At 48.0% G+C, this 27585-nt stretch overlaps 1 protein-coding gene across 1 annotated transcript; it reads left to right on the top strand.

Moving 5' to 3' along the window:
• The first annotated feature begins 28 nt into the window (after positions 1 to 28).
• Positions 29 to 27372, top strand: ecpas (Ecm29 proteasome adaptor and scaffold). Its single transcript, XM_035425793.1, has 49 exons — positions 29 to 120; positions 1398 to 1528; positions 1636 to 1752; positions 3369 to 3487; positions 4321 to 4470; positions 5276 to 5450; positions 5867 to 6006; positions 6180 to 6261; positions 6996 to 7115; positions 7843 to 7928; positions 8448 to 8523; positions 8686 to 8735; positions 8961 to 9027; positions 9632 to 9754; positions 10074 to 10177; positions 10273 to 10396; positions 10910 to 10990; positions 11913 to 12138; positions 12406 to 12497; positions 13013 to 13147; positions 13311 to 13479; positions 14201 to 14373; positions 14879 to 14980; positions 15301 to 15424; positions 15646 to 15791; positions 16261 to 16315; positions 16719 to 16833; positions 17177 to 17245; positions 17634 to 17751; positions 18209 to 18376; positions 18652 to 18731; positions 18987 to 19092; positions 19351 to 19398; positions 19706 to 19824; positions 20235 to 20385; positions 20795 to 20860; positions 20967 to 21056; positions 21532 to 21598; positions 22042 to 22133; positions 22227 to 22293; positions 22466 to 22657; positions 22871 to 23082; positions 23329 to 23372; positions 23762 to 23954; positions 24420 to 24564; positions 24913 to 25018; positions 25300 to 25388; positions 25504 to 25575; positions 26269 to 27372. The coding sequence occupies exons 1-49, from the start codon at positions 99 to 101 to the stop codon at positions 26406 to 26408; spliced, it is 5538 nt and encodes a 1845-aa protein (XP_035281684.1). The 5' UTR covers positions 29 to 98; the 3' UTR covers positions 26409 to 27372.
• Positions 27373 to 27585: the final 213 nt, after the last annotated feature.

Raw genomic sequence — 27585 nt, 5'->3', positions numbered from 1 at the left:
CAGCTTTTTCTAAATATACGAAAAGGAAGAGTTCGGGGATTCAGTTTAGAGACGAAGCTTCAGCGAGCAGCAGCGGGAGTGGTTGTGCGTGTGCAAACATGGCTGCTCAGGATGAGCTGAGTAAGTTGCAACAAGCTAGTACACCGGCCATTGAAAAGTGTTAAATGATTCCTATTAGCGTGCGAAAGCGTTATTCGTTATCGGGTGCATAAACCGATAATGATTCGGTTGTGATCAAATTGCTCACAGACACTTAGCTGGAGATATGATGAGCATTGCGCTAGCTCGTTGGCTATTTCTAAAAATGGGCCTATATGCACAGTCATGATCAGAAGCGAAAGTATTTGCGCAAAATTGTGTTAAGGGGCGTGTAAAATATACAGCAAGTGTGCTAGCTATTATATAAATTGTTGCCAAATACAACGATCGATTATAATCTTAACGAGCTGATTGAATAGTTATTTTTTTCTATAGCTTTTAGGTAGCTAGCTTGGGAGGGCGGTGGTATCATTGGCTACGTTTAGCTTACCCGCAAGATAGCTGTTGCCTACCCTAAACTGGAGAATATTTATTTCGCTGGATGTAGTGTTCAGCTATATCGGTTGCATATTTCAGTGAAATACACATTTACAAAGCTGATGTTTACTTGATGTTTTTAGTCATCCATGACTCAGTCTGCCAAATTAGCCGGTGAGCTAGGTGCCTTGCTTTTTTTTTTTTGCTAATTGAAAGTAGAACCAGCTAGCAAGCCTAGTTAGGCAGGTAACTGATTGTATGTGGAAAAGGCTAACTTGACAGCTAACTTGGTTGATTGACTTGTATATTGCTGGCTACGTAAGTAATGTTATGTGTGAACCAGCGTGCTAGTATCAGTTGTATCATTCATGGAAGAGCTACCTTCTGTAAGATATGACATTATTCTAAAACATTCGTAACGCCAACGTCAATTTTCAAGATCTTTTTTCCTGTTCTGGGCGTGTTGTCTTGCGCCAGCTGGCTTATGCTTCTGCGGTGTACATTTAGAAGTGCCACCATTACCTCATGCAGTTAGGCCTACTCTACAGATAAACTAGAGGCCTGTTACTTTGATGGCAACGTTGTGAGATCAATAGCCAAATGTGTTGGTTTGGTATTACCTCTAAACTTGAGTGTAACCTTTTTTCCATTACATATTTGTGTCTGCTTTGCCTGATGTACATGAAAAACAAAAATGCTGTAGAGACTATATTAAAAGCTGTATTGTTTTCTAGTGCTCACTGTCCTATTTTAATGTTGCATTTGTATTGGGCAAATTACATGCATATGTACATTGACAAAGAGTAAGTCGTTGTCCAAAAAGGCTTCCATCCTAAATGCGATTTGGACATGTTAATGCCTCGTTAATTTCCTTTGACCAGATCAACTGGAGCGGGTTTTTCTTCGCCTGGGCCACGCAGAGACAGACGACCAATTGCAAGACATCATATCTAAATTCCTCCCCCCAGTTCTGCTAAAGCTGTCCAGCACCCAAGAAGGAGTTAGGAAAAAAGTAGGTTCATGTGCACCAGAGGATTCTGGGTAATTTACTAAAGCCATGCAGTCCTGTGAAAGCAGCTGGGAGTTGCTACTTTTCTGACGTCTCTCTCCCCTTCTCAGGTGATGGAGTTGTTGGTCCACTTGAATAAACGCATAAAGAGCAGGCCCAAGATTCAGCTGCCGGTCGAGACTCTGTTAGTGCAGTACCAGGATCCTTCGGCGGCCTCCTTCGTGACTGTAAGAGCTCTGCATTACATCATTTCCTCTGGCTGGTTCGTGAGTGCGTTGGTCGAGTAGAGCTCAGAGCACCTGGCTGTTTTCCATGACTCCTAGTCACGGCATTGTCCTGCGTGTGCTTTGCGCTTTTGTCCCGGAACGGTACGATGGTTTGGCTCTCGTCGACGCGAGAACTGCGCTAGGCTGTCCCATCGCCGGTGTTTCCCCCCCGTTGGTAGTTGAAAACCACTCTGGAGGCACGGGCTGTCCGCTGAATCCCATCAAAGGCAGAGGCTGCTGTTCTGACGCAGTGGCTGCACTGCTCAGCGGAACGTGACGGGGGGGGGGGGGGGGGGGGGGTGGCCCGACTGCACTTTTTGGAAGAGTGGCTTCTCTTCTGCCAGGGGGAGGGGCCTATGCGTGCAGTCGAGGAAACTCAGGGGTTTCGGGGGAAAAATACTCAAGGTTTAGCCTTAAGTTATTGGCCATGTGTATTCTGACCGCGAGTAGTTTTGTTCAAGAAAATGGAGGCCGAAAGCCGGCTATCTAAATTCCCGTCCTCGTCCCGGGCCCCGTGCCGAAATGAAGTGCCGCGCATTCTTTCAGAGCTGCTGTTCTGAAGTGGTGTGGCCGAGGTCCTGGGCTTGCCATCCTCTGTAACGATCAACTTTCAACGCTTCAACATCTAGAGCTGTGGATGTCCTTAGTCTCTTCAGCCGTCATGCAGAACCTGAGAGTTCTCCGTTCTCCGAAGGTGTGCACATTTGTTCCAAAGAAAGTCTGAGTTTACAGCATCAGATTAATATGACGTTCTTTCCCGCACGTTACAGTTTGGTCAATATTGGTTCAAAAGTAGTAAAAAGAAAGAAGCAATACAAATACTCAATTACATACTGCTAAATTTGGTTGCTTTATGTCTCTACGAGATGGGGCATTCTCAGGCAATCCATTGAGTCTGAAATATGGCCTGTGGTTGTAAATACACATGTTGTTAATCAGACAAATCGTTTATTTATGAATTTTCTCTATTTTATTTTTTCACTCCAACACAGACATTTTCTATGGTTATGAAAATGGTAATCCTCATCCACAGGAGCTGTGGTTCACTGGAGAAACAAAAAAAAGTCCCATCAGGCTTTTGCTGCACAGTCACAGTGTAGGATGTGAGGTGTAACAAGAGGGCGGAGTTTAGCTCATTCTCCAGCAGTCACCGCCCAGTCTGGCTGTGGCTCAGTGGGGTGATGCTCGATGGCTTTCTATGTGTGCTGTTTCCAGCATGTGCTGGTGCTCCAGTCCCGTGGGTGTGTACTCTTGAGTTTGCCTGTAGCGACCATGTCATGATTATTGGAGGTATTTTTCAAATGTTTCGAAGATGACAGAATGACGTAAACGGTGATGGTTCAATGTCATAATCCGGATAACTGCCTAGTGCTCTAAATCCATTAATGCATTTTGCTTTTCTGAGCTAATGTGTCCAATTTTTCACTGATTAGGCTGTAGAGTATTAGTGTATGAATGTACTAGTGGCTACTCTATTTCGGTTGATAGCTGTGTTATTTTGTTACAGTATGTTCTGTTCTCTGAGAAGGTTTGTCATCTGAATCCTAAGTGCAGTGTGTGTGTGTGTTTGCATGCAGAACTTCACTATCATTTACATAAAGATGGGCTACCCTCGGCTGGAGGTGCAGAAACAGTGCGAGCTGGCACCTACGCTGCTGACTGCCATGGAGGGGAAGCCTCAGCCGCAGCAGGACGGGTGAGCTGGCCTGTGAACTAACTTTTTCTTAGAAAATTTCATTTATTTTTTAATGTTGCCGTCCAGCATCGGGGCGAGCATGCCCACTTCCCACCCTGATTTGGAATTTACCACTGTTTTGAGGTTCAGGAGACTGCTGACGTCCGGAAATTCTCCTCCGAAACACGTGGTGTCAGCTACCTGCTTCTTTTCACACCGTAGCCCACAGCTAAGCTAGTGCATTACTGAGTCAGAGGAAGACCTTTTCATATGCGGCTTTAGCGTTCAGTCCGCTGGCGACCGATCGACCAGCGGGGGTCGCTAGAGAGCGATGAAACGCTGACTCCTTCCCAACTGAACCCATACATACCATGGGTGATGAAATTACCAACTGCACACCACCCTATGGAGCTAGCGGCCACAGTCAGCACTGGTGCGGTCTGTTTTTGACCGGACCGTGTGGCTTATCCATGCTCCATGGTGTGGTGCCTAACTGAATGAGCCACCTAGCAGGCCCCGTCGATGACATTCTGAATTAATGGTTTTGTGTCATTTGACTTATTGTATTTCATTGTGGTATTGACAATACACTTGACTGACTTTAAATTTCGAGTCTTCCAGCTTCATGCTTGAAATATTAAATTGCATACTGTCTTATCATTCAGACATCATAATAAAGTTTTCATTTTGACACTCAAAACGTTCCTCCTGTGGAAACAAGAAGTTTGAAATGGAAAGTTTGAAAGTGAATGAATAGTAGTTGTGTGCCCATTGTGCGTTAATTGAGAGCTCAGCAGGTGGTGTGCTTTGTGTGACTCGACTGATTTTTATTTTTTATTTTTCTGCATTTTTAGGCTGATGCACCTTTTGATACCGGCCTTGTTTCACATGAAGTACCCCGCTGGTCCTGCGAGAGCCGCCTCCCCGTTCAACCTCGTTGAAAAGCCAAAGACAGTCCACTTACTTTTAGATTTCATGTTAGACGTTCTCCTAATGCCTTATGGGTAGGTTGCTGTTCATTATGTCCTGCCTTTTTAGGTTTTTGATGTTATATTTTCATTATTTCGGGTTTGGTATGGATTTACGAACACTATATTGGTCCTTTTGATTTGCACGCGTGGGGTTAATATCTGGCAGTACTTTCGCCAGGAGTTGGGGTCAACTCCGTTTCAGTTCGATCAATTCAGGAAGTTAATTGAAATTGACTTCTTAATTGAAAAATCCTCAGAACATTATGGCCTTTTTTTGTCGATCTATGAAATGGCTTTCCCGGATTGAATGAATGGAAGTGAAATTGACCTAGACTGACACTGGATTATTTTTCTATCCACCTATAAAATGGAAAAGTACTGAAAGAAGAAATATTGTGGTTTAACCTTAATATACATTTTGATTACGAATCCAGAAAGCTTCCTGAGATGGACGGGTTGTTATTTATGAAAGACTTCCATCTTTCCCGTAGGGATGGAAGCATTTCTGTGCTTCAGAGCATACCGCATTGCTTTATTGTGCGGAATCTTTGTATTGCACCGAAGGTGGGAATTCTGTTCTGATAATGTGTTCCTGCAGTACGTGGGAATTCTATACTAATTATGTATTCCTGCAGAGGACGGGAATTCTGTACTAATTATTCAGTAGGTTGGAATTCCGTTTTTTTGACAGTCTGCAAATGCTCAGGGATCATTAATGAACTTGTTTTGGCTTGGCCGGTTTGTGTCGATCGTGTGAATAGGCTTTCTCTGTGTTTGTGCGGTGTCTTTATTGGTAATCCGCGGGTGAGTTTCTCACCCCCCTTTCCTTCACCCCCAGGTTTGTGCTGAACGAGCCCCAGGCCCGGGGGTCCCCGGCCTCCCCCCAGGGCAGCGCCGCAGCAGGGGGGGCCGCCTCCGGCCAGGGCCTCCCCCAGCCTCCCCCCGGCATGAGCTTCTACGCGGCCAAGCGCATCGTCGGGGAGACACTCTGGAGCCCCGGGCAACTGGAGCAGGTAGGGGTGGGCGGAGAAACAGTTTGGTGTGTGTGTGTGCGTGTGTGTGTGCGTGTGTGTTTGATTCTGCTTTTCTGTATAGCCTCAGTGTGCAGCTAACTGAACTGGGCTCTACTTCTGCATTGCTAATTGATTTTAGCCGTTCAGCACCACGGGAAACACCTTGGGATGAAGAATAATATTTTTAAAACCATTGTATTGGTTTTAAAATTCAATGTAATATTAGTACAATTTGTTATCTGTATATGTATTCTTGTGTGCTAGTTGCCCCCCTCCCCCCCATTGTGGCCCACATGGCCTGTTGTGTTTGGTACCAACAGCCCATGTTGTCCTATGGGTGTGGTCCTAAACAGGCGTTTAGGCATAGGAAGCAGCCGAAAGTAAAGACCACGCCCCTTTCTGATGTTTTCCTGCAGTGCAAGCTGGGCATCGTGAAGTTCATCGAGGCGGAGCAGGTTCCCGAGGTGGAGGGCATCATTCACCTAGTGGTCGCCTCCAGCGACACCCGGCACAGCGTCGCCACGGCAGCGGATCTGGAATTGAAGAGCAAGCAGAGGTACAGTGTAAAAGCACTAGACACCGCTGAAGATATGAAGTTTAAGCAAATAAAAATAACAACATACACCAGTGACATTTCATGAGGTGTGATTATTAAACAATGCTCATGTTTTTTTCTTTTGTTTTAAAGTGTTTGCACATTTAGTAATGTATTTTTACTTTTCTTTCCAGCATCATCGATTGGAATAACCCTTTAATAGTTAACAAGATGTACAAGGTTTACCTGGGAGACATTCCTCTGAAAACAAAAGAGGTGAGTGTTACGAGTAGTTGTGAGATGGTCTGGAGCCTTCGTGCTCACACTGATCTTAACACGCTGCAATACAGTTTTGAGTTTAATTGTAAGCACTTAACTCACCTCATATGCTCCACTGGGTAAAGACAGTGCAGTGTGGTAAGTGCTGTTCAGAATGTGGGTTCTCTCTGTAGCGAGGCTGTGGGAGCGGTGGTTTAGCTGAGAGAGAATGTGTAGGTGAAAGGGGTTGTGGTCTGTACAGTGACTGGGTGCTATAGACTTTTAATGTGGGTGTGGTCTGTACTAATGAGGGCATGGCCTATGCAGTGGCTCATTGTGCTGTGGCTTTAATGGGGGTGTGGTCTGTACTAATGTTGGTGTGGTCTGTACTAATAGAGGCGTGGTCTATGCAGTGGCTCATTGTGCTGTAGGTTTAATGTGGGTGTGGTCTGTACTAATAGAGGCATGGCCTGTACTAATGAGGGCATGGCCTATGCAGTGGCTTTAATGGGGGTGTGGTCTGTATTAATTGGGGTGTGGCCTGTACTAATAGAGGCGTGGCCTATGCAGTGGCTCATTGTGCTGTGGCTTTAATGGGGGTGTGGTCTGTATTAATTGGGGTGTGGCCTGTACTAATAGAGGCGTGGCCTATGCAGTGGCTCATTGTACTGTGGCTTTAATGGGGGTGTGGTCTGTATTAATTGGGGTGTGGCCTACACATTGGCTCAGTGTCCCGCGTGCTCGTTTCTCAGGGCGCGGCTCTGAAGCCGGAGCTGAAGCGGGAGCCCGTCAGCACCCGGGTGAAGCTGAAGATCCTCCCCCACCTGCTGCGCTCCCGGCTGGCCGCCGAGACCTTCCCCGCCAACATCCAGGTGAGCCCCGCCCCCTTACCCCCCCCCCCCCCCTTCAACCCCCACCCTCGCACGCACAGTCAGACTTGCCCCCCCCAATGACACGGCACCAAAGGCATTTTTCACACAAGCGATTAATAAACTTTACATAACGGCCAAATGGCTGGTCCTTCTTGGTGTTGGTGGCCATTTTCTCGACAGTCAGTAAGAACCGTCTCCCTGGCAACCCAGCAGTCTCTGAGACGGGCAGTTGAACCCTGCAGTTGATGACTCGTAAGGGTTAATGGGCAGTCTGTTGTAACTGTGCCGGCTGTGGCCAGCAGGATCACCAGATTCCCTCCTGCATCTGACAGGCATGACTGCATGACTGCATGACTGCTTGTAGATGAGAGAGAGATCTACCGTCTTATTTGCAGAATGATCTTATACATAGTAATGGATGTCTGAACATGTTTTCTGTGTGCATGTGCTTGCGTGTGTTTGTGCACGTGTGTGTGTGTGTGTGTGTGCGCGTATGTGTGTGCGGATGTGTGTGCGTGTATGTTTGTGTGTGTGTGTGCGCGCGTATGTGTGTGTGGATGTGTGTGCGTGTATGTTTGTGTGTGTGGGTGTGTGTATTTTGTATATATCCCTGAATGTGTGTCTCTGTTTTGCCCCCAAGCTGCTCTTGTTGCTGCTCCATATCTGTGTTCCACTCTTCTCTCCAGTTCAGCTGAGTTCACAGGGCCTCTCTCTCTGTCTTTTCCAGGTGGTCTATGACGGGCTGTTTGGAGCGAACACCAATAACAAGCTGCGTTCCATGTCTCTGCAGTTCGTCCATCACATCTGTGTGGTGTGAGTACTGCCCCCTTCAGGCCGGGGGTTTCACCAAAAAACCACCCCAGGAGCCTCGTACACACAGTTTCGTTTTTACTCGTACACACACTCGTTTACTTTCTCCATTTAAAAAGTGAAATTGAAAAACTGCTATGTCATTTCCTGTCTCTGTTAAGCTCAGCAGAACACATGTCCAGTTCAGATGAGAAAAGCTGACACACTATTGCATCATATCCCTTCATCTCTTACCAGTCCTTTCACAAATGGATAAATTCATGCTGGATGCACTCAAAGCCTCATTTTAATGAGGATGATCATTGACACAACTGCCTGCGTCTCTGTATTTCCAAAATGTCAAAATTACACAGCTGCATTTCAAAGTGAGTGTATGCATTTACCTTTTACATGGAGTAATTAACCAGGTCATTTTATTACACATGTACCCCTGTAGTGGTTCATCTGTAGCGTATATTTATGGAAGTGTTGTCAGTAGCCTAAAAATACAATGCAATGTATTTGTGTGTTTGTCCTTGACAGATGCCCAGACACAAACAAACCCCTGGGCCTTATGCTGCTGAATGGCCTGACCAAGCTTATCAATGAATACAAGGAGGTGAGTGAACTCGCTGTTCACACAGGGCATGCAGCTGATTTTAATTGATCATTTTATTTCTCTTAAAATACCGGCAGGGCTGTCTGGTTTTGGTACGCGCTTGTCGGCGTGCGGTAACGACAGAAACGTTTCGCGAGCGCTGAACTGACACTCCTCTTTCAGGACCCGAAATTGCTGTGCGTGGCGTACTCCGCCGTGGGAAAGCTGTCAAGGTGAGCGACGCAGTCTGTCTTTCTTTTTCTCACACTGCTTTAATTTACCATTGTGCGCTGAATGTTTCAAATGCGGTGTCTCCACTCCGCAAATTAGTCTAACTGCGTTGTGCCTTATTAAGATAATTGAGGGATTAACGTTCTTTTGTTCCGCTGTGCTTTTCGATGCTGAATTTTCATCTTTTTTTCTCTCTCTCTTTTTTTCTCTTCCCCGCCCGTTCTCAGCCGAATGCCGCAGCTCTTCACAAAAGACATCGCCCTGGTTCAGCAGTTTTTCGAAGCCATGTGCAAGGTGAGCGGAACGAGAGGGAGGCCCGTCTTTTGTTCCGCCGCGCGGACCGGCGTCCGCCGCTCTCGCGCTAGCGCGGGAATCTCGGCGGGTTTTACCGCGAGGCGCCTGAGCAGAAAGGGGAAAAAAAAAGCTCTGAAGTGTCAGTCCTGTAATGGGAAAAAACGGGCTTTCCTGCACAGGTTTGTGTGTCAGACTGTTCCTGCAGTCACTGTAGGTGTCTGAAAAAATTTAGATTCACTGAGCTGATGGCACTACCTAAGTAATATATCTTTATTTTTCCCAGAGTAGGGCATATTCAGTTTTTAAAATTTTGAATTTGGGCCTTTTAGACTATTGTAGAAGCTGGGATAGAAAGGTGTATTTCGCTGAGTTTATGGAGCTGAGTTTATGTTGTTGATTGGCTTTTAGAGCACTGTGGTTGATTTTTGGGTTCAGTCTGTATGGCAGCGTTGAGTTTATTCTACCGAACGGTTACTTCAGTGCTGAGCTTGATGCTGATTGGTTCTTTGAGTGGTGCACTGCTCAGTTTGGCCACTGATTGGCTTTGTGAATAGTGTAGCGCTGATTTTGTGGTTCTGATTGGCTGTGTGCGCTGCTCTCTCAGGAGGACCCAGAGGTCAGGCTGGCCATCCAGGAGGCCCTGTCCATGATGGTGGGGGCGTACGCCCAGCTGCAGGGGGCCCTGCTCAACCTCATGGAAGCGCTCGTCACTGCCTACATGGGAAAGGTGAGTCTGACACCACCGAACAGCTGTAATTCAAACCCGTACTCTCACAATCCAAACCTGTACCCCCTTTATCCAAACCTGTACCCCTATAGTGGAAACCTGTGCCCTCATAATGCAAACCCATACCCCCATTATCCAAACCTGAACCCCCAAAATTAAAACTCATTCCCCACGTGGGTCAGTGTGCTCTTAAGCTATGGCCTGAAAGTCACCAGCAGGGCTGCACAGTGTATCCTGATTGTGTTTTTGTAACCATAATAAGCATAATCGCCCTTGTTTTCAGTTCTAATATTTTTTTTCGTCTTATTTGCGTGAGCAGCCAGAGGTCCAGGTCCGTCAGGTGGCCATGAAGTTCGCCAGCACGGTGTTCGCCCCGGACCACGTGCCCTCCAGATACCTCCTCCTGCTGGCCGCTGGGGACCCGTGAGTCCGCCCCCTTACCTACCCGCCCTTACCAGCCCCGTTTGATTGACGTGCGAATTGTCCAATGACTTCCCTCCCTTGCTGTGCTGCCGCAGGAGAGAGGAGGTGCACGGGGAGGCGCAGCGTGTCCTCAGGGCTCTCCCCACCCACAGCACGGAGAAGGAGGGCTCCAAGCCCATGCCGTCCTTCCCGGAGATGGTCAGCTACATCCAGGAGAAGGTACGCTGCCGGGAGCTTAGCCCCAGAATCACCAGAGCTACCGCACACTCAGGAGAATTTAACTTCAGAAGTTCACTTGAAGATTGTTTCTTTTAATATGTTGTTCTTTCATTCTTACTGCGGTATAAGTGCTATGGCGAACGCTTATTTTGCAGTTGTGTGATTTATTATGATCGTTAAAGCAAAGGGCTTTGTTCTGTGCACCTTACTGTTCAGCTTATTGAAACCACAATCTCGCACGATGCTTTGCTCTTTTTTGCTCAAAAAAATTCAACAACTGCGCAATGCAGTCTGGGAAAATGAGGCAATGAGGAAAAGAAAGTAAAGATCACTTTTGATTGCCTGTAAAATTTGAATGGAATATTTGTAATTATAATGCAAATGTACCAGCTTCACTTAATTTGGGATTTAGTGTGCCTGAAATGTGTATGTAGTGACTGTGAAAAGACGTGCGACAACGTGAAGATTTGAAATGAGATTTCTTGGATGACGGTTTGATTTTTCGTCTCGCAGGCGTCCCAACGGATGAAAACTCCGGCGAAGTACATCGTGGGAACGTCCACCCTCCCTTTCAACCCCTCTGCGTTCGGAGAGGTGATTTTCACACCGCCGTCTGCCCCCCCCAACCCCCCCCTGCAGACGCATGCACGCATGCACGATCAGTCTTTTAATTCCCATTTTTCACATCTCTTTAATCTCCATGGCGTGGGAGAGGACTGCTTAAGTGCGCACGCTCGGTGTGTGTGTGTGTGTGTACGCGTCGGCCGCACTGCTCTTACCCGCTTCTTCTCAAAACGAGGAGCCGCTAGGTGAGCTTAATTAAGTCTGTAATTACGGCCGTAACTCAGGCAGATTAAGGCCCGGCGCGGCCCCCTCTCCGGCGCCCATCCCCCGCCGTGAATCTCTCCGCCAGGCGACGAGGAAGCGCCCCGCTCGGGGACGCGATTCCTCCGCCTGATTGATTAGGAAAACGCTCGTTTTCGCAACCCCCGGTTATCTCCACCGGAGGTGCGGCGGGGGGGGGACCGGGGGCGTGTCGTAAGCGCGTGAATCGTTTTTCACCCGAAACGCGGGTTTTCCCACACAGATAGCGGGAGAGAACGCTCGGTAATGAAGCTGGGGGACTCTTAGTCCGAAAATCGGTATTTCCTGTTTAATCGGGGAAAATTGGACTATGAAGCATCAACACTCTTCAGCTGTGGTGTGCTGTGGGAGGTGCTAACTTACCGTGCTAACTGTACCATAGCCGGGTTCCTCCTGAGAGTTCCTGACGATGGGGAGTGTTCTCTTGGCCCCGTTTCAGTGATTTTCTTCACTGTGTGTTTTATTTTATTTTTCTTCTCCAATTTCTCTCTTTTTGGGGGCTCTGACCTTGTGCTCTTGTCCAATCTTCTTTTTTGTTTCCACTGTAAAGCGTCTCTGTGACAGCGTCTCCCTGTAACTAATCTAAAATAATAAAACGAAGCTGAATCTGCTGCTCTCTCTCTCTCTCTCTCTCCCTCCTCGCTCGTTCCAGATCATTCTGTACCTGCGGATGTGTCTGGCCCACAGCGCCGGTGCCAGGCCCACCACGCAGAGCCTGGCGGACATGCAGGACCACGCCCCCGCCATCGGCCGCTACGTCCAGAGCCTGCTCTCCTCCGAGGCCCCGCCCCCCTCCTCCTCCTCCCCCAAGGGCGGGGAGTCCAACCCCGTCCAGGTGTACATGGACCTGCTCCAGCAGCTGCTCTCCGCCATCGGGGGTGGGTGTCACGCCCGAAAACGGTGGCTAAAATGCGACCGTTCTGCGAGACTCTCTTGACTAGGCAGTAGAACATAAAATGTGGTTGTTATTCAAGCTCTTATATAGGTAGTTTATTTATTATTACAACTGAACCTATTTCTGTTCATTCATCAGAACAGAATGGGCAGCTGTAGTTATTGGTTTACGTGGTTAAACATATCAGTGTGTTGAATGGCATCAGCCTGTTGTTTGGGCTGATGATGCGTATGTTGTATGGTTTCTGCAGGAATCCCAGTGATGTACTGCCTGTTGGAAGTGGTGTCTGTGCATCCTCACAAACTCGCTCCTAAATTCATCGACAAAATCGACTGGATCAAGGTGCGTTTCTGCTCCTGTTCCTCGTTCCGTCTGAAATGTTTTCGAGCTCTCCTTTTATTCGGTGTGGGTAACGGTGGGACTGCATGTTGTAGGCACCTTCTGAGCACGCACATTTAAAATTTTAGGAATGATAATGTCTTCACCTCACAGCCTGATGGTCAAAATGCAGCCCACCATAGAAGTACTCTTAGTCCATTCACCACTGCGATATTAATGTACACTTTTTTATTCCAGTGAATTGAAAATCATAAACTCTGTCCAGGTCTGAATTGTACAGGATCAGCATACATCCCACTGCATGATAAATAATAATTACTCTGCCTATTTCAAGACGGCATCTGCTTTCTTTGCCTACAATGTACAATGCGTTTTATTCATCCATTTATAAATAAGGCATGGAAAATCGTTTGGCCTGGGTGTTCGAAAATAATCCGGCTCCCCGCAGGTAGAATCAGTGGAGGAGAGCCGATGTAAAGACCGTTCCTCTTTTCTCTTCCCCCCCCCCCCCCGCGCAGAATCTGATGAACACCAGCAAGGAGGAGATGCGTGAGCTGGCGGCTCAGCTCTACGCCGTGGTGGTCTCCACCATGTCCGGCAACGAGCTGAGGACGGCCGTGCACAACCTGGTGAAGGTCACGAAGGACAGCCACGTAGGCCTCTCCGTCCGCCGCTTTTCACGCGACTCCTGTTCTTCGCCTTTATCTCCCGGTTAACGATACAGGTTTCAATTCAATAGAAAAGTACACAGAGCCTCGTTGCTACGTCAGTGGTTGAGCCGTGTTTTCTTTTCTTTTCCGCGTTTCTCACCCACAGAGCCCTGAATCCCAGCACGGCGCCATTTTGGCTCTAGGTTACATGGTGGGCAGGTATCTGAGCAGGAGGAAGTGCTCGGGCTGGGGAGACTCCCCCGATCAGGACGACCCCATGAACGCTACCCCGAAAGAGGACGAGGAGCTCATCTGCTTGGCCACTAACACCGTTGGTGAGTGATGCTCACTGACAGGGCATTTGCAGGCCTTACCGAAAGCCACTCAAGGTGTATCAGTCACATAGATGGAGAAATAAGTCTGTGGCACACAGATTTTCAGCTTTTACTGAGAGCAGGCTGCTAAGAGACTAACTTTTTGACACAGACTCTCTCTTCACCAGAGATGAAGGGCTTGCAGTAGCTCTCTGACTGATGGAGACACTGTGTGGAGAAACATTAGTCTGTTTGCAGCCTGTTTTCTGTAAAAGCTGAAAATCCGTGTGCTCTTCCAGACTGATTTCAGGCTTTATCTCAGTTTATCGTCTGGTTTCTGGGAAGTCCCGGATCAGCGTGTTATATGGCAGACGTTTCAATGATCTCTTTCCTGTATCTGTGGCAAAATCTGACCCTCAGTGTGGAGATACACATTCCTCACACTGTACAATTCAGTATGTCTTAGCATAAAATAACCATTCAGCAGGATTACATTTAGTGCCTCTGTTTATCTTCAGATTTAGCTTTTCAATCATTTAGTTAAATGGATGATTGGCCCAACCTAAATGTTTTGTTTTATAGTAATAATGGAAATGATAATTATAATATTACCTGTATTTGTGTAGTGCCTTTTCATGCATTGCAGTTCATTGTGCTTTATGTAAAAAGATGGAAGAGCGTAAGCCAGGACGTTTGTGTGAACGGTAAACGGCCGTGGTTAAGGTGTGGTGGTGTGCGGCAGGCTCGTTCCTGGACAGCGCCTCCCCCATCTTGGCGCTGGCGGCCTGCACGGCCCTGGGGGAGATCGGGAGGAACGGGCCGCTGCTGGTCCCCGGCGAGGGGGAGGGCTTCACCAAACTGCACGTGGTGGAGAACCTGCTGGCCCGCATCCCGTCCGGCAAGGAGAGCTCCAAGGTACCTACCCCACCAAACGCACACGCACACACACACACACACACACACACACACACACAAGGAGAGCTCCAAGGTACCTGCCCCACCAAACGCACACGCACACACACACACACACACACAAGGAGAGCTCCAAGGTACCTACCCCACCAAACGCACACGCACACACACACACACACACACACACACACACAGACACACACAAGGAGAGCTCCAAGGTACCTACCCCACCAAACGCACACGCACACGCACACACACACACACAAGGAGAGCTCCAAGGTACCTACCCCACCAAACGCACACGCACACGCACACACACACACACACACACACACACACACACACGCACGCACACACACACACAGACAGACACAAGGAGAACTCCAAGGTACCTAACGTCTGTACACACCACACACACAGACACACAAATGCACACACACAAGCAGAGCTCCAGGCTCCCTGCGTTCTCCTCTCTACATCCCCCTCTCTGCTGTGTCTCTCCCTGCAGATGAAGGAGCGAGCCATACAGACACTGGGCTTCTTCCCCGTGGGAGACGCGGAGTTCCCCCACCAGCTCAAGCTGCTGGAGGGGCTCATGGGCTCTGTGGAGGTATGAGACCTGCTGTCCCTCCTGTGCTTTCAGAATATCAGCGCTACACTGGCTCTGTGGGCGTGTCAGTACTGATCTCTGGCTCTGTGGGCGTGTCAGTACTGATCTGTGGCTCTGTGGGCGTGTCAGTACTGATCTGTGGCTCTGTGGGCGTGTCAGTACTGATCTGTGGCTCTGTGGGCGTGTCAGTACTGATCTCTGGCTCTGTGGGCGTGTCAGTACTGATCTGTGGCTCTGTGGGCATGTCAGTACTGATCTCTGGCTCTGTGGGCGTGTCAGTACTGATCTCTGGCTCTGTGGGCGTGGTCTCCCCCCCGCAGGCGAAGCAGGTGGAGCTGCAGTTCACCGTGGGCGAGGCCATCACTAGCGCCGCCATAGGGACCAGCTCGGGCGCGGCCCGGGACGTCTGGACGTGCACCGAGGAAGAGTTCACCCCTCCAACCAGTGAGTCCGGCCCTCCCTGACACCCCTGGGGGGGTCTCACCTCCCCCTGCCTTTCTGCATTGCAGTGCAGCTGTCAATCATGTACTGATTTTCCCAGAGCCCCTCTGGTTTAAACTGTAGGAAAAACTCAAGTTTAGATGGGCGTGGAATAGCCTGTTCTCATCATTACGAGTTCTCCTGTCCTCGCGTCCAATCAAAGCGCTGATCTCCGCCCCTCTCAGACGTGAGCAGCAACGACGTGGTTCCCTGGGTCCTGAACGCCATCCTGACCAAGCACATCGGCAGCCAGAACCCGCACGTCCGCCAGGCCGCCTGCATCTGGCTCCTCTCCCTGGTCAAGAAGCTCAGCCAGCACAAGGAGATCAAAGTGAGCGTCTGTGCGTTCCCGTGACGACGCTTACTGTGACTGCGTTCGCTGGAGACGAGCGTGCCGCTTCCATCAAAATGGCTGCTGGCTTCGTCTGCACTGCATTCTCTCTATAAGGACCGTGAAAGTTGAATATGCATTTGCCTTATTTTGTGTACCGTAATTACTGGCTAATGTTACTGTCTCCCACATAGTTAAAGAGTTTTATTTACTGAAGTAGACAACTAACATTCTCCTTACATTGGCTCGGGTGATAGTTTGCGTTGGAGCCGTTTTCATTACTGCATTGATGACGGTGCACTTTCATGGTATATTGACCAGTTAGTGGAGCACTTAGTGGACATTCTAGTCAAGGAAGTGACGGTCCCTCAGGATTTGCTTACTTCAGAACCGCCTTCTTTTCATTGTTGTATTTTTCATTTGTAGTATGAATATTTGAGGAACTGATCTTCTCCCCTGTGCCCCTCAGTCACATTTGAAAGAGGTCCAGTCAGCATTCATCTCCTCCCTGTCTGATCCAGACGGTGAGTATCTTGGTTCCGCTTGTACTGTCTTATTTGTGTGTACGGTTGAAGTGGATTGCACTCTTAATGGCAGCTTATACTGGAGGTTAAAAACCGAGGAGTGTAAATCAAAGTAAGTTCAATAGCTGCATTAATGAAATGTCTGGTCTCAATAGCTTATATATCTCACGTGGGTGAGCTTTCACATTCTAAGCTGCTCTGGAGGGAGTGCTAATTTAATGTGATATCTGAGTTGTTTGAGTAGGAGGAGGACTCTGCCTAGTCTTTGGCAAAAAGGCCATTGATTTCCCTTATGGTTAAAATAACCCCTCTCACACCTGCGTTACATGGCAATTGAAGACTCTGTTTTTGTTGAACTGCGTTTGAATTGATGGTTTAAACTCCCCTGCCCCTGTTTTGTCAGAGCTGAGCCAGGACGTGGCCTCCAAAGGCCTGGGCCTGGTGTACGAGCTGGGCACAGAACAGGACCAGCAGGAGCTGGTGTCCACCCTGGTGGACACGCTGATGACCGGAAAGAGGTGTGGCTCCCGACAGCCTTTTCCTTTCAGATCACATGCCATGACTAATGGGAGAATTTATACCAGTTATTATTCATAGGCCGGACTGTGGGGTACAGCCTGTAGGGCAGCCAAGTAGCAACTTGTATGCTAGCCCCTCCCTCCCACGTAGACAGGGGTTCGAATCCCAGCCCTGGCACCTACTGTATTGTGATGGGCTCTACCTGAAACCCTCTCTGCTTTCCCTCTGTTCGCATGAAGTAGAAAAACTGTCCGCTCTCTTTAAAAAAATAAGTAAGTAAAAATTATTGTCATTGTTATCATTTATTATAGTGTGGAAAATGTGCTGTCCTTTATCTCCTAGGGCTAAACACACCGTGTCTGAGGACACAGAGGTCTTTCAAGGAGGGTCACTGGGGAAAGCACCGGATGGGCAAGTACTGCATCTGAATCTACATGCAGCGCATATGTGGATTGTGCTATTTGCACACTTATCATGTGTAATGTTATCATTTGTAATGTTCTTACCATGGGACTGACATTTCGAGCAGGAGTTTTGTGCATATCTATGTACTGTGTAAGTTTAATATTATGTGTCTATTAATTAGATGTGGGCAGGTGAGGGAGTGAAAAATATTTTAATCATGTTTTATTTTGAAGGACTAACACTCCTTTTGTTATTCATTCTATTTTATTACTTATTCATGTAATTTATTTTGTGATTTCACCTTTTGCACAAAAAGCATTCTCGGCCTGTGCTGGTTTTTGTTTCCAGCCAGTGAATTGTAACGTGAGCTTGGGTTTCTCTTGTTATCCTCCAGCCAAGGGCTGTCCACCTACAAGGAGCTCTGCTCCCTGGCCAGTGACCTCAACCAGCCGGACCTGGTGTACAAGTTCATGAACCTCGCGAACCACCACGCCATGTGGAACTCACGAAAGGTACTTCTGCACCCGCGCTGAGGGTCAGGGGTGTAAAACCCGAGTCCCAGAGGGCCACGGTGTCAGCAGGGTTTTTTTGTGGTTTCCTTTCACTCGACAGACAAGTTAGGCCTTGGAAACGAAAGTGCGTGAGCTCTTCAGCCCATGGGTGACTTAAATTACGCGTTCTGCGATGCACCAAAAGCTAGCAGAATGCTGGAGTTTGACCTGCCTGTTTCCCGAGTAACCGATAGGGCTTGATAAATTTACTTATTTATTTTGGAAGTCATCTGCAGATTCGGTGAGGTGTTTAAACTGGCATGTGTAACTGAAGTATGGAAAAAACCGAAAGGCTACTCTGTGCTGTTCTGTGAGCTGTTTGCCTTCATGGCGTGATTTTCGGTACCCTGTGGGCATCTTCCTGACTCAAGAGTGCGGGTTCGATTTTATACTGACCGTGTAACTGCTCTTCTTCCAGGGAGCCGCTTTTGGGTTCAACATGATCGCTGCCAAGGCCGGGGAACAGCTGGCCCCCTTCCTGGCCCAGCTCATACCCCGTCTCTATAGATACCAGTTCGACCCCAATCTGGGGATCCGGCAAGCCATGACCAGCATCTGGGACGCCCTCGTCACCGACAAGACCATGGTAGGGCTTCTACACTTCTAAACAGGAAGTGATGTCATTGACACATTAATGATATGTGATTTTGTGGTCCGTGTGTAGTAGCTTGGGTTTTACCACTAACTTAAAACATTATGTTCCTGTGTGATACTAGCTAATGCTTTGTGTGGCTCCAGTCACAAATGATTAATGTGAACTTTGAACTATTCACTGAATCTTTGAAGTTCAGAAACGAATCATTTCCAGCCTTTAGCCATTGTCTTGAGAATCATCACATTAATTTTTTCTTCCATTTACAGATTGACAAATATCTAAAGGAGATTCTCCAGGATGTTTTAACCAACCTAACCAATAATTTGTGGAGAGTTCGAGAATCCAGGTGTGCCTTCTTCTATCTACACAACTTGCCGTAAAATGAATATTATGTTTTTCACAAACTTTATGATGCACTCCTGTGACCAATGACCCGTATTTTGAGTTGTGAAGGTTTTTGCCTTTATTTTTAACTGTTGAGGCTGTTGAAAGAGAAAATTGTGATATGTCGGGTGTTAAAAATGGTGGTTGACTGTGGCACTCGGTAAAACTCCTGTATGACATTTTATAGCCTCTTTGAACACCACTGTTGTCCTTGTAGTTGCTTGGCCCTCAACGATTTGATTCGCGGACGGCAGCTGGATGACATCATCGACCGGCTTGCAGAGATGTGGGAGACCTTGTTCCGCGTCCGAGACGACATCAAGGTAGCGTCCCGCTTGACAGAGAAATGACAAAGAAAAAAAATAAACAACAGAATGCGACCTTTTACACAAGCCATTGATTTGTCCATTTTTATTGCTTTAAGGACATTTTTTATATCCCCCATCCTCCATTTGGAGTCCAGCCTTGACGGGCGCAATGCATTTGTGTTAAGACTAAATATTTTATTGAGAATAATAATTCTTTCTTTTATCCCTTCTCTCTGTTTTGCTCCCTCTTCCTCCCTTTCTCCGTTTCTGCAGGAGTCGGTGCGGAAGGCAGCCGATATGGCCCTGAAGACCCTTGGCAAAGTAAGCTCCCTGTACCGGTAACCTTTGACCTTTAACCTCGAGACCTTCACTGTGTCTGCCCATTTCTGCAGCATTACAGTCCTTCGTATTTAATCTGATACAGCCCTGAACTTCCCATTTCCTGTTGATCCTTCCAAACTTCCTGTTGCTGTATTCTGAGCTTCAGCCTGTGTGTGACATTGAGACGTGTCAGTCCTGGCATCTGATTGGCCAGGGCAAGTGTAGTGGCCTGATTGGGCAGCTCCCGTAGCGGGGTGAGGGTGATGTTCAGGGCGGTGTGTGAGCGCTGTCGCTGTCCCCGCTACAGGTGTGCGTCCGGATGTGCGAGTCGTCCGGAGCGTCGGCGCAAAGGACTGTGGGAGTTCTGCTGCCCACCCTGCTGGATAAAGGGATCGTCAGCACTGTGGTGGAGGTGCGCACCCTCAGGTAAGCTTGTTTCACCTGTAGGGGTTAACCTGTGACATGGCCTTCTAATGACCTGTCCATCATGCACCTCTCCACTGCTGAATGAGACAAGATTGTACCAGACCAGAAAAGCATAAGGAAATGTAAAATTGATACAGATGTACCAGTTGGGAAACTTATGTACAAGGGATTACGTTCAGCATATTGGTGTTTTTTTTTTTTAATTGGCCCTAAACTTCAAGACTTTTCCTGGTGTCTAAAGAGTTAAAGTATAAGATGCTCCTTACAGCCTCTTATGGTTTAGTAGATAAAGCTCCCTTTCCATCTCATGATTTTGCGAAGATGCAAGCGCAATTTAACGCGGGGTAAAACAAAATGGCCGTGTAGGCTCTGAGGTGACTGGCGTGTGAACGTCTCTGCGTGTCCCTCAGCATCCAGACGCTGGTGAAGATCAGCAAGAGCGCGGGGAGCCGGCTCAAGCCCCACACGCCCCGCCTCATCCCCGCCCTCCTGGAGTCCCTCAGCGTGCTGGAGCCCCAGGTCCTCAACTACCTGAGCCTGCGGGCCAGCGAGCAGGAGAAGGTCAGAGCCCCTCGCCCCCGTCGCCCCACGCTGCGGCCCGCTCCGTTTCAGCACTGGAAATGGTTTTTAAAAATGGCCATTTCAGTGACTGGATTGAATTAAACTTGGACCCCAGTTCCCAAACTTCTACAGCTCAGCTGCAAAGAGCTCTGGACTACACTCAGAAATACATACAAAAAAAGTGCCTAAAAAAGTACACACACTTGTCACTGGGGTGGTAGTCTACAGGTACATATACATAATTCATTTGTACCTTTTTTTGGGGAAGTTCATCCCTTGGAGAACAAAAATGTCCCTCTGCTGCACCCTTATTCCTGAGCGTGTGCGAGTGTTTCTGATGGCTGTAAACTTGCCGCACCTTTCGTCCTCGTGAGTCGTGACATTTTTTCATTCCGATCCCTCGCTGCAGACGGCCATGGACACGGCGAGGCTCAGCGCGGCCAAGTCTTCGCCGATGATGGAGACGATCAACACGGTAAGCCGAGCTTTCACGCGCCCGTCCGCACCCCTCTTTTCTGATGATGAGTTGCCGTCAGTGGGGTTTAATTTTACGTGCTGAGTGTCCCTCTGTGTTACTGCAGTGTCTGCAGCACATGGACCTGTCTGTCCTGGGGGAGCTGGTGCCCAAGCTGTGTGACCTTTTGAAGAGCGGCCTGGGCCTAGGAACAAAGGTGAGCCCCCTGTCCCACCCACAATAGGGCCTGGTAATGCCTTCCCCAAAGGTGAGCCCTCTGTCCCACCCACAATAGGGCCTGGTAATGCCTTCCCCAAAGGTGAGCCCTCTGTCCCACCCACAATAGGGCCTGGTAATGCCTTCCCCAAAGGTGAGCCCCCTGTCCCAGTTAGCATGCATCAAGTTTCAGGAGATAATGCGCTGTAGAGTCCTGTACGCGAGGAGAGCCCATCCATTTTCATATTTAATGCACAGATAGGAAATGTATATATTTTACATATCCTCCATTTATACAGCTGAAGTACTGAAGTAATTGAGCTTCAGCAGCTGGCTCACTGGTATGACAGCAGTTGGGGAATCGAACCCACCACCTCAGTGTGGCAAGCCCGAGTCCCTGACCAGTCTGCCACACTGCCGCCCCTTCATCCTTAAGAGAGATGCTCTTTAAACTGTGAACCCTGCTGCTGTTCCAGGGAGGCTGTGCCAGTGTCATTGTGTCGCTGACCGTCCAGTGTCCTCAGGATTTGGCTCCTTATTCAGGTAAGCGTCGGTATTACGTTGCTTAGGTACCGGTGTGAGTGCTTAACCAGACATGCCATACTATGTACAGGAGCTGAATGTGGCCTGCTCCGTGTACCTGGTTTAATGCGATAATGCATGGGTAATCTGGTACCTGGTTTAATGCGATAATGCATGGGTAATCTGGTACCTGGTTTAATGCGATAATGCATGGGTAATCTGGTACCTGGTTTAATGTGATAATGCATGGGTAATCTGGTACCTGGTTTAATGCGATAATGCATGGGTAATCTGGTACCTGGTTTAATGCGATAATGCATGGGTAATCTGGTACCTGGTTTAATGCATGGGCCAGCGTGTACCTGGTGTAATGCGATGATGCATGGGCCAGTGTGTACCTGGTCTAATGCGGTGATGCATGGGCCAGCGTGTACCTGGTCTAATGCGATGATGCATCTCCGCAGGCAAGCTGATGAGCGCGCTGCTGAACGGGATACACGACCGCAGCGCCGTGGTGCAGAAGTCCTTCGCCTTCGCTCTCGGGCACCTCGTCCGGGTACGTATGACATCACGCCACACCACAGACAGGACATTACAAACACATGCTTGGGTTCCAATATTTAAACTGGGCTTTCATTTCCTCTGACAGACTGCTAAAGACAGCAGCGTGGAAAAACTACTGCAGAAGCTCAACACTTGGTACCTGGAAAAAGAAGGTGAGCTTTTACCAGAATTTACTATAAATGAAGTTCCCATGTGTGCTTATAAAATATAAAATTTTAATACCCTGTAATAACAATGGTGTCTAATAAGGGTTAGTAACTTAGTACTAAGAAGCCGTGGCTTTTCCTTCTCATTAACATTCCTTCTTGCTTTTGATTGGTTCAGAGCCCATCTACAAGTCGTCCTGTGCCTTGACGGTGCACGCCATTGGCCACTACAGCCCGGACGTGCTGAAGAACCACGCGGGACTGGCGCTGCCCCTGGCCTTCCTGGGCATGCACGAGGTCCCGGACGAGGACAAGGGGGAGAACTCCGACTCCAGCCTGTGGGCCGAGGTGTGGCAGGAGAACGTGCCCGGTACGTGCCCGACGCGGGGCCTGCCCTGGCAGCTATCACCCAGGGAAACATTGGTTGGTGAGGGGGTAGGGTTAGGAGACAAAGCTGGCTTCCAGAAGCAGCTGTAAAATGGCATCTCCAAAATGAGTGTTATTTTCACAGTGGATTTCTGTTCTTTAAACCCCAAAAATGTTCCTGTGCTCATTTTGCCCCCTCTCTCTCCCCCACCCTCAGGAAGCTTTGGCGGGATCAGGCTGTACATGACGGAGCTGATAGCCATTACCCAGAAGGCCTTGCAGTCCCAGTCGTGGAAGATGAAAGCTCAGGGCGCGGCGGCCATGGCGTCCATCGCCAAGGAGCAGACGGGCTCGCTGGTGGCGCCGCACCTGGGCATGGTGCTGGGGGCGCTGCTGCAGGGCCTGGCTGGCAGGACGTGGACGGGGAAGGTGCGTGGAAATGGCCCGTTTTGGCCCGTTCGTGACCTCTTCCCTTACTAGTCATCATGTTTATTTTTTTGGTGTACTGGAGCTGTTAAATATGCAGCTGTGAGCTAACTTCAGACCTGGGTCAAATGCATATTTGAAATTCCTTAATTCTTTAAATGGCAGGGAAATTAGGGGGTGTCGGGGGTATGAAGTAGAGTATATTTTGTATACATCTGCTGTTGACGATTGTCCTTTGTTGTTACTCAGGAGGAGTTGCTGAAGGCTATTGGGTCAGTGGTCTCAAAGTGCAGGTAAGAATTAAAACTGAGCAAATTCTCTCATCTGCATGTCAGGAAAGCTTTTATTCTTTAGTCTTTATTTATTATTATTTTATTTTACTCCCCAAACATCCTCCAGTTTAGTTGTCTCAAACTCCCACCTACTCGACCTAAGCTAATGTGTGGTGAGTCTTGGCACGAAGTGGCTGCCATGCATCACACAGGTTGGAGCTACTGATTGGTTGTGGTGAACCTCTCTCCTTCAGTGTGAAATGCATGGAGACCATGAGATAAGAAGTGCCGAATGCAACGATACATCATTATTAAACCGGTGGCTACAGAGTGACATCACAGAACCAGTAGCAGCAGTGTGTGCAGATTCTGATTGGCTGAAAGCGTGTCTCTGTGCCTCTGTTCCTCAGCGGGGAACTGCAGAAGTCCGCTCCGGGCCAGCCCACCATCCCCGAGGTCATCGAGCTGGTGCTCAAGGAGTGCCGCAAGGAGATCCTGGGCTACAAGATGGCCGCCCTGCGGTGCGCGGCAGACGTTCTGGAGTCGACTCGAGAGGACCGCTTCCAGGAGCTGGTGGACATCTTGATTCCTTTAATTAAAAAGGTAGTTAGATTTAGTGGCGTGCGGGCGAAAGACTTGGGCCTCAAGTGCGTCTGTGAATAATCCGGCTGTATACATGGACAGCTACATTCCCCATTCTTCACTATAAAATGGAAGTGTACCCCTTTAAATATTGTATCTCATCGACCAGTGATATGCCCGTGGAGAGCCACAGGGTCTGCTGTTTTTTTTTTTACCTTTTAAACTAGTTCAGACCCAAGACATTAGATGAGGCGAATTAAGGGGATAATTAACTGCTTAAACTTATCACTTAAATTGCTGAGTAACAGGATCTGCACTCCCTGTGGCTGTCCCAGGGAAGCACTGAATACCGCCATTCTGGAAGATGGAGTAACGGTAATGGGCTAGGCGGTAATGAGCAGCGCGAGCGGAAAGCTGCGCTAGCATCGTTAGCATGGCTAACGCGAGGACCGGTGTGTGTGTGTGTGTGTGTGTGTGCGATTGCAGTATTCCCCCACCAGCGCCCTTTCCCAGAAGAGCCAGGAGGACGAGGACGAGCCCGAGGAGAAGGAGAAGGAGCTGCAGACGGAGGCCCTGCTGTGTGCCTTTGAGACTCTGGGCAAGGCCTGGCCAAAAAGCCCCTCCACACAGGGTAAGAGACCCCACACCCCCGCTGTGCAAGACCCCACACCACTCTGCTATTTAAGACCCCACACCCCCCTGCTGGGCAAGACTCTATCCCCAGCAGCGAGCTAGCCTTTTTTTCGGGGCACGGCTATTTATTTGGGCTGTGTGGTATATAGTTATACAGTTTATGATACGAGCATTTAATTACAGCAAATTTAATAGCTGGTAGAACAGTGTAAAATGTATTGTTTTGCAGTGCCCTATTTTGCAGAGCATCTGAGTAGATATGGGTCTGTTGGTTTTTTTTTTCCTCTTGCCAAACGTGCCTCTCCTGCTCCCTGATTGGCTGTTTGTTTCCACGGCGGCGCTGCAGGGCAGTACCAGGTGGAGCTGTGCCAGCTGATGTGTGAGAGGCTGAAGCTCAGCACGTGGAGGGTGCAGCTGGGCGTGCTCAAGGCCATGAAGATGTATTTCCAAGGGTAAAACCCCACTAGAGTTAACACTGCATTCCCCAGTGTGTATGAATGCTGTCAGTTTACTTTCATAATACACACACACATGCACACGCACACATGCGCGCACACACACACACAGTCACTGAGCATTATAATGGTACCTTCAACAAAATGTATATAGACTGTCTGTTTCAACAGAACAATTCTGTGATATACATGCATTTTTGTCCACTTTGGGTAATCATTGTGAATTTCATGGCCCTTCTGTTTTGTTTATTTTTTTTATTATGCTTTCCATCTTTCAGGTTGTTACTTTTGGAGAAGGACCATCAAGATTCCACCGCGCTGTTGGAAATCTTGTCGGAAACCTGCACTGCAATCACGTTTCCCTTGGGTACGCCCCGGCTGGCTGGGAAAGACGGGGTCCCCCGCCCGTGTTTGTGCAAGGCCGTGTGGCTGTTGTTTTTATTTAATATCGCTGAAACTTTTTCCCGTTTCTTTTTCTCCAGAAAACAAAAGTTATTCCTCTGTGAGGATTGAAGCTTTGTCCATTGTGGAACTACTTCTGAAGAAAGCAGAAGGTGGGGGTTTTGTCTTAACCATCAGATTCTGTGTCACTATGACCAACGGTTTCTGGGTGAAAAAGCTATTGCTTAATCCAGGGCCTCTCAGAGTACCATTGTGTTTGCTGCTTTCCGTTACAGGCAATCTCTTGATCTGATGAGTTTGCTGAAAATGTGTTTAAGCTTTTTATTCCTTCTTCCATAGACCTGTTAGCTTGACATCAGTTTGGCTCATAAACTAAATGGTTGCTCTGGCTAATTAAAATTCCTGGGATGTGAGAATAGGACATTTATTTTTCATAGCATGTGCAGCTACTTCTGACATAATATTCAATTAAATTTTGTTTGTGGGAAGAAAAAACACTTGCATAATATATCTGAAGAGAGTAAATCACCCCTCAATGGACATTAAGTGTCAAATTAAGAACAGTTAATGGCTTGTTACAGTTCAGGACTTACAGTTATGGTTGGAATGAAAACCAGCACACAGTGGGTTGTGCCAGGACAGAGTTTGAGCCCCCCTGACCTACTGTGGTCATCTAAATTTACCCGGAGAAGACAGCGACATATTGACCCGTTGCTTTTCCCACCAGCTCGTTTTAAATTATTAATGGTTGTGCTTCCTGTCATTGGTCATAAACGACATCTCGCGATCTGGGGTGTGAGACGGGCTGGGAGCGCTGACGGCCGGTTTGTCTTCCCCCTTTTCAGAGAACGGGAAATGGGACAACATGTCGGAGAAGAGCAGAGACCAGCTCCTGCGCTCCCTCGCAACCATGGAGACGGACAGCCGGCCGGAGCTGAAGGAGAAGTCTCTGGAGCTCCGAAAACAGATCCAGAGCCGCTCCTGAACTCTGACCCCCACCCCACCCGCCCACCCAAAATAGTAGCGCCATCCGCCCACCCCACGTGCAGAAGTCCCCCAGCAAGTGGGCCCAGTTCGCCCCCCCCCCCCCCCCCCCCCCCCCCCCCACAGCGCGGCTCATTAATATCTGTTCTGTGCCCAACAAAAAAAAAAAAAAAAAACGACAAAAAAAAAGTTTTCAGGTTTCTCTGTTTAAAACAAAAAAAATGCAGGTTTTATTCATATTTGTTGTACTGATGTATTTAAAAAAGAAAAAAAAACTGAAAAAAACAGGATTCAGTGTAAAGGGTGCAGCATTCAACACTGTTTAAAAAATATATATTAGCAATGAACTAATAAATGGGATCATGTTCAGAACATTGAGAATCATTTCTAATGTTAATGACTACATTCAGGTGTGGTGTTGGCTGTCTGAGGAATAAGGTTAAATTTAGTATTTAGCCTTGAAAACAGCCATGGCCACTTCAGTAAATGTCACTCAATGAGTCCGCAATGCTCCATTATTTACATAACTGGGTGTATTTTGTGTACTTTGGGCTCGACACTTATTAACTAACCACACCTACCAATGGTCGTGAACCAATCAAAACATGAAATGGTGAATTCAATTGCCATATTTAACTACTATTGCACTATGATAATTCTAAACACTGTATTTTTTTGCCCAGGTTGGGCATAGAATTCTGCTGCTGCAGTGGTCCAATAACTGCGGGGTTACATTTCCATAAATGGTAAAAACCAGAAGTTCAGAAAAGAGATTTGTTCAGGAAAAAAAAAAAGTTTAGTGCAATGTTTCTGCTCATCCTGCATGTTTTTTCAAGGTGTGTGTGCGTGTGATTGAAGTACAAAAATAGTTAATACCAAAGTTGGTACGTAGGAGAGGCATGCACCCTTGAATTTCCTCTTCTGAATTTGTCCTTAACAAATAAAATTGCTTTGTGAGCCTTAAAGGTCCTTGCCTCGGTTATTAAAAAAAAAAAAAAAAGTAAATATTTCAGTGAATGTCTCGTAAGGAGCCGTCAACAAGTTCCCACTCCTCGCTGAATAACAAAGAATTGCAGAACTGCTTTGCCATAAACAAGACTATCCGTAAAGCGCATTGGTAATGTGTGGAGTTTCAGGATTTCTAGAACGTTCCGTTATTAAACTGCATGACTACTGTA

The sequence above is a fragment of the Anguilla anguilla genome, chromosome 7, assembly GCF_013347855.1.
Source record: "Anguilla anguilla isolate fAngAng1 chromosome 7, fAngAng1.pri, whole genome shotgun sequence".
Lineage (NCBI taxonomy): Eukaryota > Metazoa > Chordata > Actinopteri > Anguilliformes > Anguillidae > Anguilla > Anguilla anguilla.
This window is presented reverse-complemented; position numbering and strand designations above follow the sequence as displayed.

What these genes read in the sequence shown, in the direction of transcription:
- ecpas (XM_035425793.1), top strand. Translation starts at nt 99, where the DNA reads ATGGCTGCTCAGGATGAGCTGA. An exon ending in TCAGCTACATCCAGGAGAAG is followed by an intron (nt 10,397 to 10,909) that starts GTACGCTGCCGG and finishes TTCGTCTCGCAG; the next exon opens with GCGTCCCAACGGATGAAAAC. An exon ending in GTGGCAGGAGAACGTGCCCG is followed by an intron (nt 22,658 to 22,870) that starts GTACGTGCCCGA and finishes CCCCACCCTCAG; the next exon opens with GAAGCTTTGGCGGGATCAGG.